The 17,261-nt window shown below is 39.6% G+C and overlaps 1 protein-coding gene across 2 annotated transcripts in view; it reads left to right on the top strand.

Annotated features, from left to right (window-relative positions):
- Positions 1-16,262, top strand: part of edc4 (enhancer of mRNA decapping 4) — a 52,620-nt gene extending 36,358 nt beyond the window's left edge. For both annotated transcript variants that reach the window (XM_057836031.1, XM_057836030.1), the window contains exons 23-30: positions 458-605; positions 944-1,096; positions 1,693-1,808; positions 1,933-2,098; positions 6,898-7,084; positions 7,611-7,830; positions 11,449-11,612; positions 15,551-16,262. In XM_057836031.1, coding sequence (XP_057692014.1) covers positions 458-605; positions 944-1,096; positions 1,693-1,808; positions 1,933-2,098; positions 6,898-7,084; positions 7,611-7,830; positions 11,449-11,612; positions 15,551-15,734 — 1,338 coding nt within the window. In that variant the 3' untranslated portion in view covers positions 15,735-16,262. The remainder of the gene's footprint in view (positions 1-457; positions 606-943; positions 1,097-1,692; positions 1,809-1,932; positions 2,099-6,897; positions 7,085-7,610; positions 7,831-11,448; positions 11,613-15,550) is intronic.
- Positions 16,263-17,261: the final 999 nt, after the last annotated feature.

Genomic DNA, 17,261 nt, shown 5'->3' with positions numbered 1-17,261 from the left:
GATATACACAGATGTTGCCTCTGTAGAGATATTTTACAAGCATAAACAATGAACGTAGTTTCGCAGCTGTGTTTCTCTCTCTCCCTTTCTCTCTCTCCCTCGCCCACTCCCTCAGACGCTGCGTAACTGTCCATCTTCTTCTGGCGTGTGAGCGCTCTTCTTCGCGTAAACAAGTGCGCGTGAGCCCCCACTTGGGCGTAAAAGCGCCACAAACTAAAAGCATGCATTTTCAATATAAAAAAGTCAATAGTACAATTGAACACACGCTGCCGAAGGCAGACCGCGAACTTGGCCATAGCTATTAAGAGTTATTCAGATAACTATAGCATAAAGAACATTCTAACAAATTTACCTAAACATCAGCCAAACGATGAAAAAAAACTGCGGCTTATAGTCCGAAAAATACGGTAAATAGTAATTTTGTCCATTTCATTAATTTTGTTCATGTCCTCCACAGATGAGTACGGATGTGCAGCAAGAGTTGTTAATGTTTCTCCGAGGCCAGCAAAGAGAATTGACTGAGCTACGAGAGCAAATTGAAGCCATGCAGAGCTCAATAATAGCCCGAGTAGAATGTGCGCTGACCAACCATCAGGAACAAGAACGTATCTTTCAGAAGTGGGGAGCGACTGCACTGCAGTGTACCACAGTTTGCTTATATGTAGTTATCTTTCTGAAGATAAATCTCACATCTCACCAATCCCCTTGACTGATATAGCCAAAACAGCAACTAATGCACTGTTTGCACCGGAGAAGTAATTTAAATGTGTTTGAACCAAGAACATGCCATGCTGTCGGGCATTAATTTATCATAGTTTGTCCCAAGTGGAAATTGTTTCTCAAAGAAATTTCATCTCGGTGATCTGTTTTTGGGTATACGAATAACAACCAATCAGACATGAGTGTGTATCTTCAATGTGAACTTTAACTAACCTAATCTCAGAGCGTACGCGCGAGCGAGTTCTTGCAGAGACTCAAAATCAGCAGCACCATCAGGAGCAACTCAACCAGCAGCTAAGCAACACCCTTTCCAATTCACTCACAAATAGGATGGACAAAGTTGTTCGAGAGGAGATGAAGAAAACTGTTCCGCCAAGTAAGAACAATCTGAACACATAGCACAAATCAGTTTTATTTTCGTGACTCTTTATATTATAGATTCTCACTGAAGGCAAGCAATACAGTACATATGCATATAAGAAGATGTGAAAGTTAAGATTGTGGGTCATACGTAATGCTTTTTTTACAACATAACATGGGTCACAAAATTATGAATTGTAAGCCCTATACGTCAGGGGTCTCCAACCCAGTCCTCAAGGCCCACTGTGGGTCCTGGTTTTTGTTCCAGCAGAGACAGTTGAACCAATGAGGCTTCTGCTAAAACAAGCCACACCTGACTGCAATCAACTGATTGCACTTGTAAAACACCAGATTGGGGGAAAAGTGTTGTCACCTTGTATGGTAGGAATGAAATCCTGCACCCACAGTGGGCCTTTGTGGAATAGGTTGGGGACCCCTGCTATACGTAATGCTATTTTTACAACATAACATGGGTCACAAAATTATGAATTGTAAGCCCTACTTGCCCCCCGGTATGAACTTTGGACATGCCAAGTAGGACTAAACTGTAGTTAGTTAATCTTTGGTCACTTGCCCGAATAACGTGATTGAAGTGTGTTTTTGCTTGATTAGCAATTTCGAAGAGTCTGGAGCCAGTGACCTCTCAGCTGAGCAACACGATTTCTTCCAAGCTGACCTCTGTAGAGGTCACCCTGAAGGACAATGTCATCAAGGTTGTTAAATCCAAGGTAGATCTCTGACCCTGTCCATCTCTTATATTACTTGTTCTAGTCTGCATGGTCCAAAATCTTTGTTGGCATGCACATTCTCCATTTAGATCTTAATTGATATTAGTGCTTTCTCTGCCGCTAGAACACAACAGATGCAATTGGTCGGGCTGCTGCAGAGGCTATGCAAGGTCCCATCCAGGCTGCTTACAAAGATGCCTTCCAAAGCACTGTGCTACCTGTTTTTGAGAAAGGCTGCCAGTCAATGTTTCAGCAAATTAATGACAGTTTCAAGCAAGGAACACAAGAATGTAAGTACTTTGTAATTGTCTGGAAATTTAAATTTACTGTAAGCTGTGTGATGATTTTCTCAAACTGGGGTTTACACTGTAAACTCGGGGAGGGGGGGGGTAGTTTACTTTGAAAAAACGTTTGGGTAACTCATTGCCCCAACTTTCAAGGTAACAAACTAGGGCTGTTCTAAATGACTTTTTATCTCCAGATTAGTCAGCAGACTTTTTTTTTAACCATTAGTCGATGATTCGAGTATCCCACTCCCCCTTTTTAATAAAAAAAAAAATATATTTTTTTTTTTACTAATCTAGCAAATTTTTGTTGATGCTTATTAATTCACAAAAACATTTTGGAACGCAAGTTCTTTATTAAAGTACAGATAAACAAATAATAATAAATCACAAACAATGAGGTCAAATGCTGATAGCATTAAGTAGTGCAAAAGAAAGGAATGTACCGTATTTTTCAGACTACAAGTCGCACCTGAGTATAAGTCGCACCAGCCATAAAATGCCCAACAAAGAGGAAAAAAAAAACATATATAAGTCGCACTGGAGTATAAGTCGCATTTTTGGGGGAAATTTACTTGATAAAATCCAACACATAACACAGATATATCATCTTGAAAGGCAATTTGATATAAAAATACAGTATAGAACAACATGCTGAATAAATGTACAGTGTACAGTGCATGAACAACGAAATGAGAATATACTGTCCTTACAAGGACGCTACGACTCGGTCCCGGCTATACAGCGAACTCCCAAATGACGATGCTGGACGTCCGTATAATGTGCTGAATCAGTTTGGTGCTTGATACCAAACAGGTTCGCATCAATGTAAATAAATGATAATTAAGTGCTCTTAGAGAATGACATTAAACGGTTAGCATGCGTTCGCTAGCATTAGCAAATCGTTCAAACAACCACACAACTGGCTCTAAGTGTCCGATCGCGAGTGGAAAACACAACAACAGAAAAGATGATACACACAGGCTTTGCCTCTGTAGAGATATTTTGAAAGCATAAACAATGAACGTAGGTTCGCAGCCGTGTCTCTCTCTCTCGCCCACTCACTCACACCTACGTAGCTGTCCATCTTCTTCTGGCGTGTGAGTGCTCTTTTTCACGTAAACAAGTGCGAGTGCGCCCCCACGTGGGCGTGAAAGCGCCACAAACTAAAAGCATGCATTTCAATATAAAAAAAGTCAATAATACAATTGAACACACATTGCAAAAGGCTGAACGCGAACGTGGCCATAGCTATTGAGTTATTCAGATAACTATAGCATAAAGAACATGCTAAAAAGTTTACCAAACCATCAGTGTCACTCCAAGACACCACAATAACATGTGAAATGATAACATAATGTGTTAATAATTTCACACATAAGTCGCACCTGAGTATAAGTCGCACCCCCAGCCAAAATATGAAAAAAAAACGCAACTTATAGTCCGAAAAAGTACGGTAAACAGATTCAAAACACTGTGACTTCACCTTTCCAACAAGATTCAAAACAATTCTTAAAACTACATATTCAAAATCTGTAGCATTAATATTTCAGCATAATACTATATGTAGATACATAATACGTTATAATATAAAGTAAGATTAGTGCAGTCATGGACTAAAGCAAGCAGGCCAGTGTTTCCATGAAAAAAAAAAAAAATTACACAAGGTGGCTACGTCATTCAAGAAAAGTTTAGGGCAAATGACTATTTTTGGTATGTAGCATATACAAGGACAACGCGTACTTGGTGATGATAATGCATACTCAACAGAAAAATAGTCCATTATTTTCAATTAATTGAAAGGTAGAAAAGCGCTATACAAGTCTAACGCCATTTACTACTGGTGCACGATAATTATTGATCCGATAATTATCGGTCCGATAATAGGAATTATGATGTCATCCCAATAAATCCAATAACATAATTAATAGGACCAATAATACAGTATGAACTGTGCTCGCTGGCTGGGAAATCAGTTGACCATTTGTGGGGCATTGATGCTGCCTGCCGGTCAGAATAATTCGCTGCATTTATAATTTGGCCCACAAACTCATTCAGTTTACACAGTGCTGTGTCTAGCGTTAGCATTGACAATCGTGAATGCTACCTGTTACTTACGTTTCCGCCTCGGAAATATATGTAAGTATTTATGTTTACAATAACATACGGATGTGCAATATATGTTTACTTCGGTGGTGAAGGGTCATATGTACAGAACTTCGTAAATTGTTGTTATAGAAGCCAGCCAATGCTTAAGGCTAGTAGCTCAAGCTAGTGTGCTATGCTATACATACATATAATAGTTGTCGTGTAATGTTAGTCCTGTCAGCATGCTTGGTAGGATTTTATACTATGCAGAGAATAAATCTCATACTTTATTGAATATGGGTTCACTCACTGCCGTTTATATTGATTATGATAAGGCAGGCCATTAATCCTTTTTGTTCCACCATATTTTTGTTATGAGGAATGAGTGATAAACCTTACTATATAATGTTTACAGTGTTAGTTATAAGTAAGTTATTGTGAGGCCTTTTGGTTATTGATAGGCTTGCTGTCCTAACCTGTCTCCCAGGTTAAGAAAGTTGTTTCATGGACCAAGACCACAACAGTCTCCTGTAGCACCAAATATTTTTATCTGATGACAAAGCACAGTACCTGTTGGGTTTATGTTTTAGTTCAGTGCTCATTGTTCAGGAAACACATCTTCAATTATATTGACTAATTTATTGTGATTGACTCAAATTCTATTTATTTGAAAAAATAAATATTGGCACTTTATTTGAAGTCAAGACTGTTCTTGTCTTTGTTTTGTTCATTATAATAATCTTCATGTCATTATGAAAATTCTGGTGAGATCAAAGACAAATCTATGTTGAATCCACCATTATTTTTTTAAACCTCCTGGTGTTCAAAAACTCAGGTAAATATACATTTAAAAAATTATATATTATCGGTTATCAATATCGATATCGGCTTTGAGGAGCAGGAAGTTATCGATATCGGTTTCAAAAAATGGATATCGTGCACCCCTAAATTGTACCCACCTGAACGTCACGAACTGTATGTAAAAAAAAAAAGAAAAGTTGTCCAAGAGTATAAGATGACGCTCGCCACGCTAAATGCACTAGGAAGAACGTGAACGATGTTAAGGCTTCGAGGTCTGAGCCACCTAGCATCGCGGATGCAACGGCGTCACAACCCTCTTTTGCCCTCCCGTTCTGCTCTCTGTGTGTCTCACAGACATCTCTCGCGTCATTCAACCAATGCGCCTTTACATCCTCAGTAACGGTCACGCCGTTGCAAAGATGGGAAAGTAATTAATTAGATTACTCACTACTGACAAAAATAAATGTTATACTCTAATGCCGTAATTAACAACACTGGTTAAATGGATTTACAATCTGCCATCTTGTTGTCTCCTGTCGTCTTCCAAAATTACAACTGGGTGACGGCTCTTCAGGTGTTCATTCACGGCCGACAAGCTTGGCATTGCAGACAGCACACGACAGTGTACTCTCCTTTGTTTCGTTCAAGTCCATGCTTTTGCCACCCTGGTGCGCTTTTTTTGTAAAGATGCACAATAATATCGGTTACCGATAATTTTCGGCTCCTTGTGCCCTGCGATTGGTTGGCAAACGATTCCGGGTGTAACCTGCCTACTGACCATACTTAGCTGGGATAGGCTCCAGCACCCCCGCAACCCATGTGAGGATAAGCAGCTTGGAAAATGAATGAATGAGTGAACATTCATTTAACTCTGCTTAAGAGGGCTATACTACTAATTTTACTCAGCTTGAGTAAATTGTCAATCTTTGTCTGGTAAACTTGAAATACAGGTTTTATGGCAACAAGTTACCAAGTTTTTTTTAAAGTAGCGAGAGCCGTTGTCCAACCTTTTTTCACTCGTATACCAACGTCATTATAACGTATGTATTTTCATTTATTTAAGTTGTTGAACCTCAAAAAAGCCCTATTATTAGTCATGTAAAACACATACATTTTACAATTTCCATTTTCCCCAAGTTTTTCTTTATCAGCAGTGTAAGAAGCTTAGCTTATAATATTGGAATTACATCCTTACATTCCTTAGGGGGGAAAAAAGACAATTTGTCGATTACTCTGCCTTTAGGTGCCTCACTGTCTCAGCTCAACTTTGGCTGTCTGGAAGGAACGCTATAAAGAACATTGTATCAGATCGAGTCTACATGAAAAGCATGTTGAGACAAAAAAAAAAAATACTTGCACTAGTGCAGGTGCACAGCATTGCAGCAGCCAATCAAAAATGCTCTAAGAGTATTGGGTGAACTTTCAAATCATAGTAGGCCTACCGCAGTTTTGTGGATTTTCCGCTGGTTGCCATTGCCTAGTTGTACCAAAGTTTTGCTGCGCGAGAACACATTAATAACTTCACTCCTCAGAACCCTCAAAAGAAACTGCATAGGTTTAAAGCCAGAGAGGTATTGCTTGGATGTTGTCGCAGGAATCGCTATTATTTCATATACTCCTGTGTGAGGTCTTTTATGATAAACATTTGCCCACCAACACCCAGCCCCCAATGGCCTATCATATTGAAACATTTATATTCATATATTAAATATTTAAATTGGAACCAGTCGGCCACATATTAGGGAGGTTCCACTTTTGCAGAGGCAGGCAGAAAAGAACCAACTTTAATAGCTATAGCTTGAAAAATAACATTCTTGCAAAACTGATAAATGGACATTAAGGCTAATTATGCAGTGTATTTCCTTGTATTCGCTTCTTTGAGAAAGAGATTGAAGTTGTTGGAACTTTCTTTGTAGATATACAACAGCTTGAGTACCATGCAAAAAGTAGGAAACAAAGAGAGCAGGAAACACGTGACCCCATGATTGACCAACTCCAACATATGATTGATGGCTTCCAAAAATCGACTGATCAGCTGGCTAATACGATCACGACGAACATCAGGGCTGACATCCAACATCAGTTCCAGATGTTGGTAGGAAAGTAAGTGCCCAAGTAATCCATCATCAGTTCAGTGTCAGTCTCTTCGTTTGACAAGCCATGGTACTATGACCTGTAAAGTGCTGTTTATTCATTCTTTAAAAACCTTTTTTGTTGAACAATGTTAAATCATGTTTGTCTATCCAAGTACAAGTAATTCTGATAACAATATTTACAGAACCCCTGTGGCATTTTAGTCATGACATACACAAAACTGAAAACCTATTGGTTCTATTGATTTCAGGTGTTTGTGTTAATGGTAGTATGTTAATAGAAGTTTTGATGTTTTGCAGTTGTTTGGCACTTCAGCAACAGAATAAGCAGAGGGCAATATGGGCCTATGGATATTTTATGTCATCTTTTCCTCTTTTTTAAAGATTTTACACAAAGAATTGTACAACTGATGCTGGCAGAGGAATTTATACTTGGTGTATACAATTAGTTATCCATGTAAACCAAATCATTGATTTACACTGAATGGAAGGAAGCTTATTCTGTCATATGGATCAACTGCTCTTTTCCTGTTCAGTTTGCAGGAATCAATTCTTGGTCATGTACAGCGGATTGTCAAAGGTGAGGTGACCCTGGCAATGAAGGAGCAGCAGGCAGTGGTCACCTCAAGCATTATGCAGGCAATGAGGTCTGCAGCAGGCACCCCAGTCCCGACAGCACATCTGGACTACCAAACACAGCAAGCTAATATCCTTCAGCACCTTCAGCAGGGACAACTTAACCAGGCATTTCAACAGGTAACGCACAACATATTTACTTTGACACCAAAATAATTGAATATTTTTGGGCCTCTATCGAATAAAAGACACTGTCTCACATTAAAAATGAGCATTTTTATGCCAAAATATGTTGTCTTTATTGAACATCAATGAGAGAGAGGGTTTGTTGCCCTGTGTCATTCCCTCGGGGGGGGGGGGGGGGGGGGACCACCCTGGATCCCGGGGGGGGTGACAATGGCTCCTTTGCTGGGCAACGGGAGGACGAAAGGGCTGTGCTGCCCTGCCCCCTGTCTCTGGGTCAGAAGTGGGGTCTTCCTGAGTATCCCACCATAGACTCCCTTTTCATTCAGACGCCGACAGATAGTACGGGTTGACACTGCTGTACCCTCCAACTGCAGGACAGCTTGAACTTGTTTGGATGTTAGTCGAGGTTCTTTATCCACCATCCGCACAATCTTTCATTGAAATCTCTTGTGAATTTTTTTTTTCCGTCCGCATCTCGGGAGGTTAGCCACAGTGCCATGCGCTTTACACTTATTGATGACACTGCATACGGTAGACACAGGAACATTCAGGTCTTTGGAGATGGACTTGTAGCCTTGAAATTGCCCATGCTTCCTCATAAGTCCTCAGACAGTTCTTTGATCTTCTTTCTTTTCTCCATGCTAATTGTGGTACACACAAGGGCAAAGGACAGAGGTTAAGTTAACTTTAATCCATTTTAACTGGCTGCACTTGTGATTCATGTATTTGCCAGCACTTATGTGCCACAGGTAAGTAACAGGTGCTGTTAATTACACAAATTCGAGAAGCATCACATGATTTTTCAAAGGGTGCCAATACTTTTGTCCGGCCTACATTTGGAGTTTTGTGTAAAATGATAATGATTTGCTTTTTGTATTTTTGTATATGATTTGATTGTATTGTCCATTCTTATGACTGTGCAGAGAGTACAACAATTACACAGGTTAATTAATTAAAAACGGCAACAGAAAAAAAAAAACATTGACCTCAGACCTTACATCTGACGAAACATCAACCTTTACAAAATATCAAAGTATCATGCTGGGTTCTAGTTATTTTGGAATAAGCATGTATTTTGTAAACTACTCAAGATAGTTTCCTTCTCACCTTTGAATGCACAAACCTGGACTTTATTGGAAGCTATCTCAAATATATTGAATAAAAAATTGCTATAGAATGAAATTAATGAAAAATTCATTTAAACGTACTAGGGCTGTCCCAAACGACTAATTTTCTCCCGATTAGTCAGCCGACTATTTTTACGATTCGTCGACTAATGTAATAATTTAAAAAAAAAAAAAAAATATTATCTTTTTTTGGTTTGTTTACTAATTTAGCAATGAAATTTTTGTTGACGCTTATCAATTCACAAACAAACATATTGGAACACTTAAATTATTTATTAAAGTACAAATAAACACGTAAATAAAAATTATAAATCACAAATAAACAATGAGTTCAAATGCTGATAGAATTAACTAGTGTAGCATCCCGATTGAAAAGATGGGTCTATTAAACTGATGGTTTACAACTCTTATTCCATCCTTGATGTAATCACACTGTAAGAGCTACGGTGCACACAAATTAAACAACACAATTAGAAATTAACGAAAACTTTTTACCTTTTTCCTTTTAAACCTTATTTATATATCAATGAATTGCCTTTACCTTAATTTATTACCTTATCATTGACAATCTCTCCCTTGAGTGCAATCACTGTATATACTGTATATATTTATGACCTTTTAACCTTTATAATTTTCTATACCATAAAATAAACCATAACATGAAATAAACCTTTCAGTTAGCATTAAGAGCAATACTAATAGCACTTATAGGCCCATTGTCAATGAAACATTATTATTTGGTAAGGCGACAGCACCCTCTGGTGTACAAAAAATGAAAAAGAAAAAAAAACGACAAACGGTGACGGCGCTTGAGGTGTTTATTCACGGCCGACGTGCAGCCAAGCACCCTAACCCTAACCCTTCATTAACCGTCGACGGGATGTTGTGCTCGTCGACGGATTTACGTCATCGATGACGTCGACTAGTCGGGACAGCTCTAAAACGTACATGCCACAGTTCAGAACTTTTTACAACGACACTATGGGCAGTATTTGACATACCGTATTGGCCCGAATATAAGACGACCCCCTCTTTTTCAAGACTCAAGTTTGAAAAAAGACTTTTTGAACACCAAATTAATTTTTATACAGAAAATAATTACGATACATCTGAAACAAATGATTATAACAATATATTTGAGAGAAAAGGCATTTAATTTTGCATTCAAAACTTAATATCTGAACATTTAAACATTTAAATATGTAAACTAAAGTGCAATCAAATTAATAAATGAATGGCTTCTGGTTTTTGAAATATAAATAAGAAAAAAATATTGTGATAAAACAAAATTGCAATAACTGCATTAATTATCAAAGTGAAGTCTAACTGTAACTGAAGTTCAGCATTCGATTCATTGATGACTGGCGCCATCCAGCGTCGTGAATGGGTATATGTCTAGGCCGCAGTTTTTTGTTTTTTTTTTAGGCCGCAGTTATAAGACGTCCCCCAGGTTTTCATTCTTACTTTAATGCAAAAAACACCGTCTTATATTCGGGCCAATACGGTATATATCCAAATACCACACCATAACCATAACTGCACAAAAAAACGCAGGATGTCTTACAACCAAAAATGTTTAACTTGCAATAAGATAAAAATAGTAAAATTTTCACAAACCTGTCTCTGAAAACCATGGCCTCTAGTTGAATGCCCCTTCATAGTGGGCATCCTGTAAAGTTTGTTACAAGAGCAGAGCACAGAGACTTCAATAAGATGGTTTCAGAGAGCATAGGCTTCAACAAATATTAAAACAAATACCGTTAGCCGCTGCGTACCAAAAATGGGTAGCATGATCTCAGTGCAATCCTCTCGTGTACATGCAGTACATACATTCACTGATGATGCACACGAACCATATGGGGCAATTTTCTCTCCTCTATTACATGCAGCAATACTTATTTTGTTCTGATTCAAGTCCAATAATGTATCATAGGCCTTTTTACGCCCACTGGAATGCTAAATCAGTATTAAAAATCTATATTCAACAAAGCTCAGACTCGCAGCCTCAATCCCAATTCCAAAACATTGCTCATTTCAGAAGAAACAATAACCCTGGAGTAGTAGTTGGGTTTTTGAAAAATAAAATTTGAGCAGATTATGAAAGGTTTATTGGCTGCATCTAAACTTAGCCACTTTGCTCACTGAAACACATCACTATTCTTGGTATTGTTTGTTTTGGAACAAAAAAAAGCCTATATTTACAGTGATTCCTCACTTTTTGCAGGGTTACATTCTAAAAAGTAAAAGTAGAGTGTAAAGACTAGTTATTCTAGAGATTTGTGAAATGACAGGCGTTCAATCCGTTCATATTGTCAAAGGATGTGATAGCACGAGGCTAAATGCAAAGAGCCTACATATTAAAATATGCGTGATTCCCGTGAGTTCACATACTTTACGACTTATTGTCTATTGCATGGACAGGACTAATATTATGAGTAGTTTACATCTGAATGATAATACCTTAACCTTCCTAATCGCTTTCCAGGCTCTGTCAGCAACAGATCTGAATTTGGTGTTGTACGTGTGCGAGACCATCGACTCCCAGCAGGTGTTTGGACAGCAGCCCTGCCCTCTCAGCCAACCTGTCCTGCTGTCACTCATACAACAACTTTCATCAAACCTCAACACGCGCTCTGATCTCAAAATCAGGTGAGGCTAAGGCTACGTCTACACTAGGACGTATAATGGCCTTAAACGTGTAATTAGTTAGACTATAGACCCTACTCACATGACGTCACAACCACGCCTCCGCGCCATATTGTCCGTCTACTCGTCGTTTGGCGCATTACCGCTACGTAAATTCCTCCTATTATGGCGTGTTTTTCTGCTCGTTAACATTAATAATCAAAATGGTGAAGGCGTGTGTGGCGGTTGGTTGCAATAACAGAGAAGATAGACGGAGAGATTTGAAGTTCTACCGTATTCCGAGAGACCTGGAGAGAAGAGCGAGATGGACTGCTGCAATTCGACGAGAAAACTGGGCTCCAAACGATTACCACGGATTATGTAGTAGTCATTTTATATCTGGTAAAATGCATTTAATATATATTTAGAGGGTTTTGGGATCATTGCGAGGCTAATCGCCGACAACATACAGTTTCAAATTCAAGATGCTTATTTCTTCCACCATCATTACATTTTGAATAATTTTTAGCTGGTACCAAGTGAAAGAAGCTGGCCTTGTCTACGGATCATCAGTTAAACAGGTGTGTCCAAACCTTTTGCAAAGGGGGCCAGATTTGGTGTGGTAAAAATGCGGGGGGCTACCTTGGCTGATTTACATAGAACAATATATTTAAACAAATGTTAGCAAGCCCTTCTGTGTGTCACATTTGCTTTATTATTTTTTTAAATTCATAATTTCAACAGTCTCGTCTTTGTGGCGTTCTCTTTCGACACTCGGGCTCTTGCGAAACTGCGGTCAAGCCACCCTCCACTCGTTAAAACGAAGTCAAGCTAGCCGCCCCTCATTTTGTACATGTCAGCATGTCTTGTTATTATCACGTCACATCGAACTATTTGAAAACAGCGACTGTCTCTTCGCAAATGAGGCAGACACAGTTGTTGCGTGTTTTATTGAAGAACTCGTCGGCCATCGCAGTCAACTTTTTTTTTTTTTTTTTGATTGTCGCCATTTTAGAAATCACACAGGGTAATGTTGCTTAGAGTGCTGCTCTTAATGTTTTTCAAAGTTTCGTGAGATTAGGCCGAGTTTCTGTGGAAAAGATAGTTGTAGATATCAGGGTAGCAGATGTCAGGCAGAGAGGGCGAAGACAGCGGGTCGAAAAATATCGAGTTAGACATCAAATATGGATCTGGCGAATGGATAGACTAAGCTTTTCCACATAACGCCTTTTATGCAACGCATCCAATGAGTTTACAGCATCTGAAAGCACTGGGGCTTCCATGAATTGCTCTATAAACTGAACGACTAATTGAAACCATTGAGAATAGGGCTAAACAGAGACGGATAATATGGCGGCCTGATACAGCGACACGTCATTCTGTGACGTCGGTGAGTAGGGTCTATACGGCATGTCGGCCACACTATTATACCACTTGTCCGGATAATATAGTCGGGGAATATTACCTTCCGCTTAATATGGACTGCTGTCGCCGTACAACTATGGGATACTAAGGGAGTGACATTGAGTGTGGCATGACGGCATTGTAAACAATGCAGGCGGACGATCAACACTTGGCATTCCTGCTCTTCTTTTCCACATACGGGCTCACTCAACTTGAACGAGCTGTGATGAGCTGATCATGCATACACACATTTTTCTAGAACCTTCAAACGTACGTCGCAATAATATGCTTAAATTCAGTGCCAGTTTGTGGTCCTCCCATCACAGATTAGTTCATCGTTAAGTCTCCGATCAACCAGCGGCTGGGCTGGCCCCTCCCAACACATGGCCAAACTGCAGTACATAAAAATGTGTAGAGGAACATTAAAGTGAAATGCGTGGTACCCCAAGTCACAGAGGCGCTAGATCAGTTTCATTTTGATGACATTTCCGCCCAGGAGCACCACTGTTATGCACTAGCCCTCCTGGCTGCGTTTTCCACTTCCAGGAAATATACGCAGTGCCACACCATATATTTCTATTTGTTATTTTCCAAGTGGTGAGTGCGCAACTGAATATCGATTGTAACATACCAATTAACAATGTCAGGCTTTCGTATTTGTTCTTTTCTAAAGATTTATTTCGATCACAACTTGGTGACTGCTCGTAAAAGCCGAGTGTGCCATCAGTCCCTTCACTCTCGCTCCCGCGTGATGCATTCAATTGCCATCATGAAAAAAACGGTGATCACAAAACGGAGTTCCCGACCACTGGTCTAGAAGGTGTCGTAATTTCGAAATTTCCCACCGGCGAGTAATGAGTTTCCGGTACTGAGGTAAACTGCGCAGGCGATGATGTTACAAATGTCCTTTTTACGCATCTGTAATTTGCGCAAATGCAGGTTTACCTTGTAGAAGCGGAGGGCCCTTAAACGAAGTGCCGACAGGTATAAAAAAATAGTCAGCAAAATACCCTGGAGAAAATTATTTGTCCTAGTGTAGACATAGTCTAAGCAACAGTACTGTTGCCATCTTCTATAGACCCTACTCACGTGACGTCACAGCCACGCCCCCGCGCCATGTTGTCCGGATACTAGTCATGTTAATGCATTAGCGCTTCGTAAATTCCTCCTATTTCGTAACTCACCTTCCGAGCACAAGATTCCTGCCGAATTTTCGTGTACGAGGACCTGTTTCACCCAACCAGCAACGTAGCATTTATAAGCCTCCAAGCTCTTAGTTTTTCAAACTTTCGTGAGAATAGGCTGATTTTGTGTGGACAAGATAGTTGTAAATATCAGGATATCAGATGTCAGGCGAAGCCAGCGGGTCGAAAAACATCGATTTAGGCATCAAATACGGATCTGGCGAATGGATAAACGGAAGCTTTTCCACGTAACGCCTTTTATGCAACGCATCCAATGAGTTTACAGCGTCAGATAACTCCGGGGCTTCCATGAATTGCTCTATAACTTGCTCGACTAATTGAAAACAATGAGAATAGGTCTAAAAAAGAGGTACGATATGGCGGCCGGAAACAGCGTCACGCCCATTTTGTGACGTAGGTGAGTAGGGTCTATAGGTTTTTCTGTTTCACTTTCCATGATGACTAGGGATGTCCCGATCGGAAATCGGGCCGATCACGCTATTTTTCAGAGGATCGGAATAAGCTGAAAATGATTGTTTTTAATTTTTAAAAAAAAAAAAAATTCTGCTTCATTCTCGTACAGCCTCTCACTTTCCCTCCTGCTGCTTTTCTTGGTCAGCAGTGCAGCTGGAGTTTGCTACTTAAAGTTAACGATGATTGACAGTTTTAAAATTTAGATCCGGCGAGTGAAGGCTCTGTGGCTCTACACTGAAAATGGATAACATTCTAATCAGATAAAGACAAGTAAACGGATTAATGCGTCAGATTATCCCACTTAAAGCCCATCTAAAAGGTGGTCATTTTTCACCTCAAACAAGAAAAAAATGCTTTTTGATAATGTTTGTTTTTTCGGTATCTGATCGGGACTCTGTATCGGCAGATTCTGGAAATCCGGTGACTGACTCTGGTGCAAAAATATGCGATCGGGACATCCCTAAAAATCACTCCATTAGTTACAAGATAATTCAAGGTGCACCTTAACCCCTCCCCAGGGCCCAGCTAGCACAATACAGTAGCTCGAGCAGGGTAGGCGGTGCCCATAGAGATGAATGGTCACTTAAACTGTTAAGACAGTAAAGCGGCTGGGCTCTCACACCACCAGCTGTTTCATTTTAACAATTTATTGCAAAGCAAGATGCACAATGGCGCAGCTGTAGATGACAATTCTATCCTACTGCATTTTTTGGGGGCAGAAACACAATATTCATTAAGACAAGTGAGCAGCTAGCCATCAAGCGCAGTGTTTGACATTGAAGTCTAGTGAAGAAAGTGTAATTACCACTGAACATTACCTTGTGTGTCATACTGCATATAGATTTTTGAAGTGAAGAAGTGTCAACCTAACCATTAATGATCTCTGGGTCCTATGTACAGCTACTTGGAGGACGCATTGATGAACCTTGACTCCAGTGACCCTCGAACGAGGGATCACATGTCTTCCGTGCTGTCACAGGTTAGACCGAAGCTCTCTGCGTTCATGCTGCAGGACCCCCACAGCCCTCTTTCCAAGAAAGCAAGGCGCCTCATGATGATGCTCCAAGGACTCGTTAACCAGTAGTTTATTTCAAATCGCATTCCCAAGAAAGGATTTTTGTAGACATTCTGACGTTTCAGTTCCATTTTTCTCGTGTGTTGTTCTTCTATTATATAAGCATTTATCTTTATTCATTGTTTGAAATGACAAACCCTGTGAAAAAGTATTACATTGTTTTGACATTTGTTACTGAAATGCTATCCGAAGTTTTTCTTTTGAAAACTGGATGTGCAGTTACCGCTCACGGGTTTGAGAGGGCAAGCACCCTATTGAAGTGCATTCTCTTGCTGCTCATTGAGACTGCTTAAGACACCACAATCTCTGTTAGCTAATGTTCACCCATTTTGTGTGCATCTTATTTACAAACACCAGTTTGCTGATGGGTCATTGTTTTTTCTGGCAGTAGAAGTCTTGTTATTTTGACTTTTTCTTTTTATATTTAAGGTGAAGTTCTAGCAAGTGCCTTACTGCATTTTATCCAATTTTACATGGATGTTCAAACACGTTTAGACCTTTCAGGAAGTTCTAAAATAAAGCATTAAAGTGGCTATATGTAAGATTTGCACTTCAATTATTCACTAATTGACCCTAATATTTCAATAGACAATTGTCTTTATTTTGACTATGTTTTTGGAAATACTTCTAGGACAGTTTTCAGTGGTTAACCTGAGATTTCCCCATTTTGAAAGTCGATACTCAGCCTGTTTTGCTGTTTTGATCCCATGTTTACAATGGATACCCCGTGTCAGATTTTGGAACCCATCAGAAATTGCAACTTTGCGGTTGCAAATGGCTTAGAATGTAGCTGGTCCAAATTAAACACCACAAACTTTGTCTAAAGAAAGGCATATCTACTTACTGTATATGTGATCATGAACGCACACAAAGGAAAGTTATCGTCACACACATCCTACCATGTGGCTGCGCTCAACTCGACTGCACGCTGATCTCACATCATTAACTTCTTCCCCGTGCCGTGAAGCATTTATTTACACTATTCAAGTTGAACATATAAGATGTAACTTGTTTATTTAGCACCTCTGATACTGGTAATATTGAGACTCCAACTGAATGTAAAAGTGCTTAGTCAACCAGTGAGCCAGTTACGAGATCAGTTTTTTGTTTTCGTCCAGGTTGCCATAGTTCTGTAGGCTAAGTAAATTAAGGTTGCTACCAATTTCACTGTCCGAATTAACGATATCGTCTACAAATGGAGCAAAAAAAATGTTCAGAATGTCAAATGAGTCATGAGACGCTTTAGAGATCCCTTCAATCAATGGAGACAGTTGAAACAATGTTGCACTACCAGTGGCTCTTACTAGTTTTAAATGCCTTGAAAGCGGCCAAAGCCCGCTACAAAACTCTCCCAAATTTTATCTGCACATGGAGCACTCTATCCACGTCAAACATGTCCAGGACCTCCGGGGGACATTTTGAGCGGCTCTTTTCGCTATTACACCCGCTTAATACCCAAAGCCCTCCATTTACCTCCAGGAATATATTTTTTTAAAAACCACACATGGATTATCATATCCCCGCTACATGCTTGCT

Source organism: Corythoichthys intestinalis, chromosome 5 (genome assembly GCF_030265065.1).
Source record: "Corythoichthys intestinalis isolate RoL2023-P3 chromosome 5, ASM3026506v1, whole genome shotgun sequence".
NCBI lineage: Eukaryota > Metazoa > Chordata > Actinopteri > Syngnathiformes > Syngnathidae > Corythoichthys > Corythoichthys intestinalis.
This window is presented reverse-complemented; position numbering and strand designations above follow the sequence as displayed.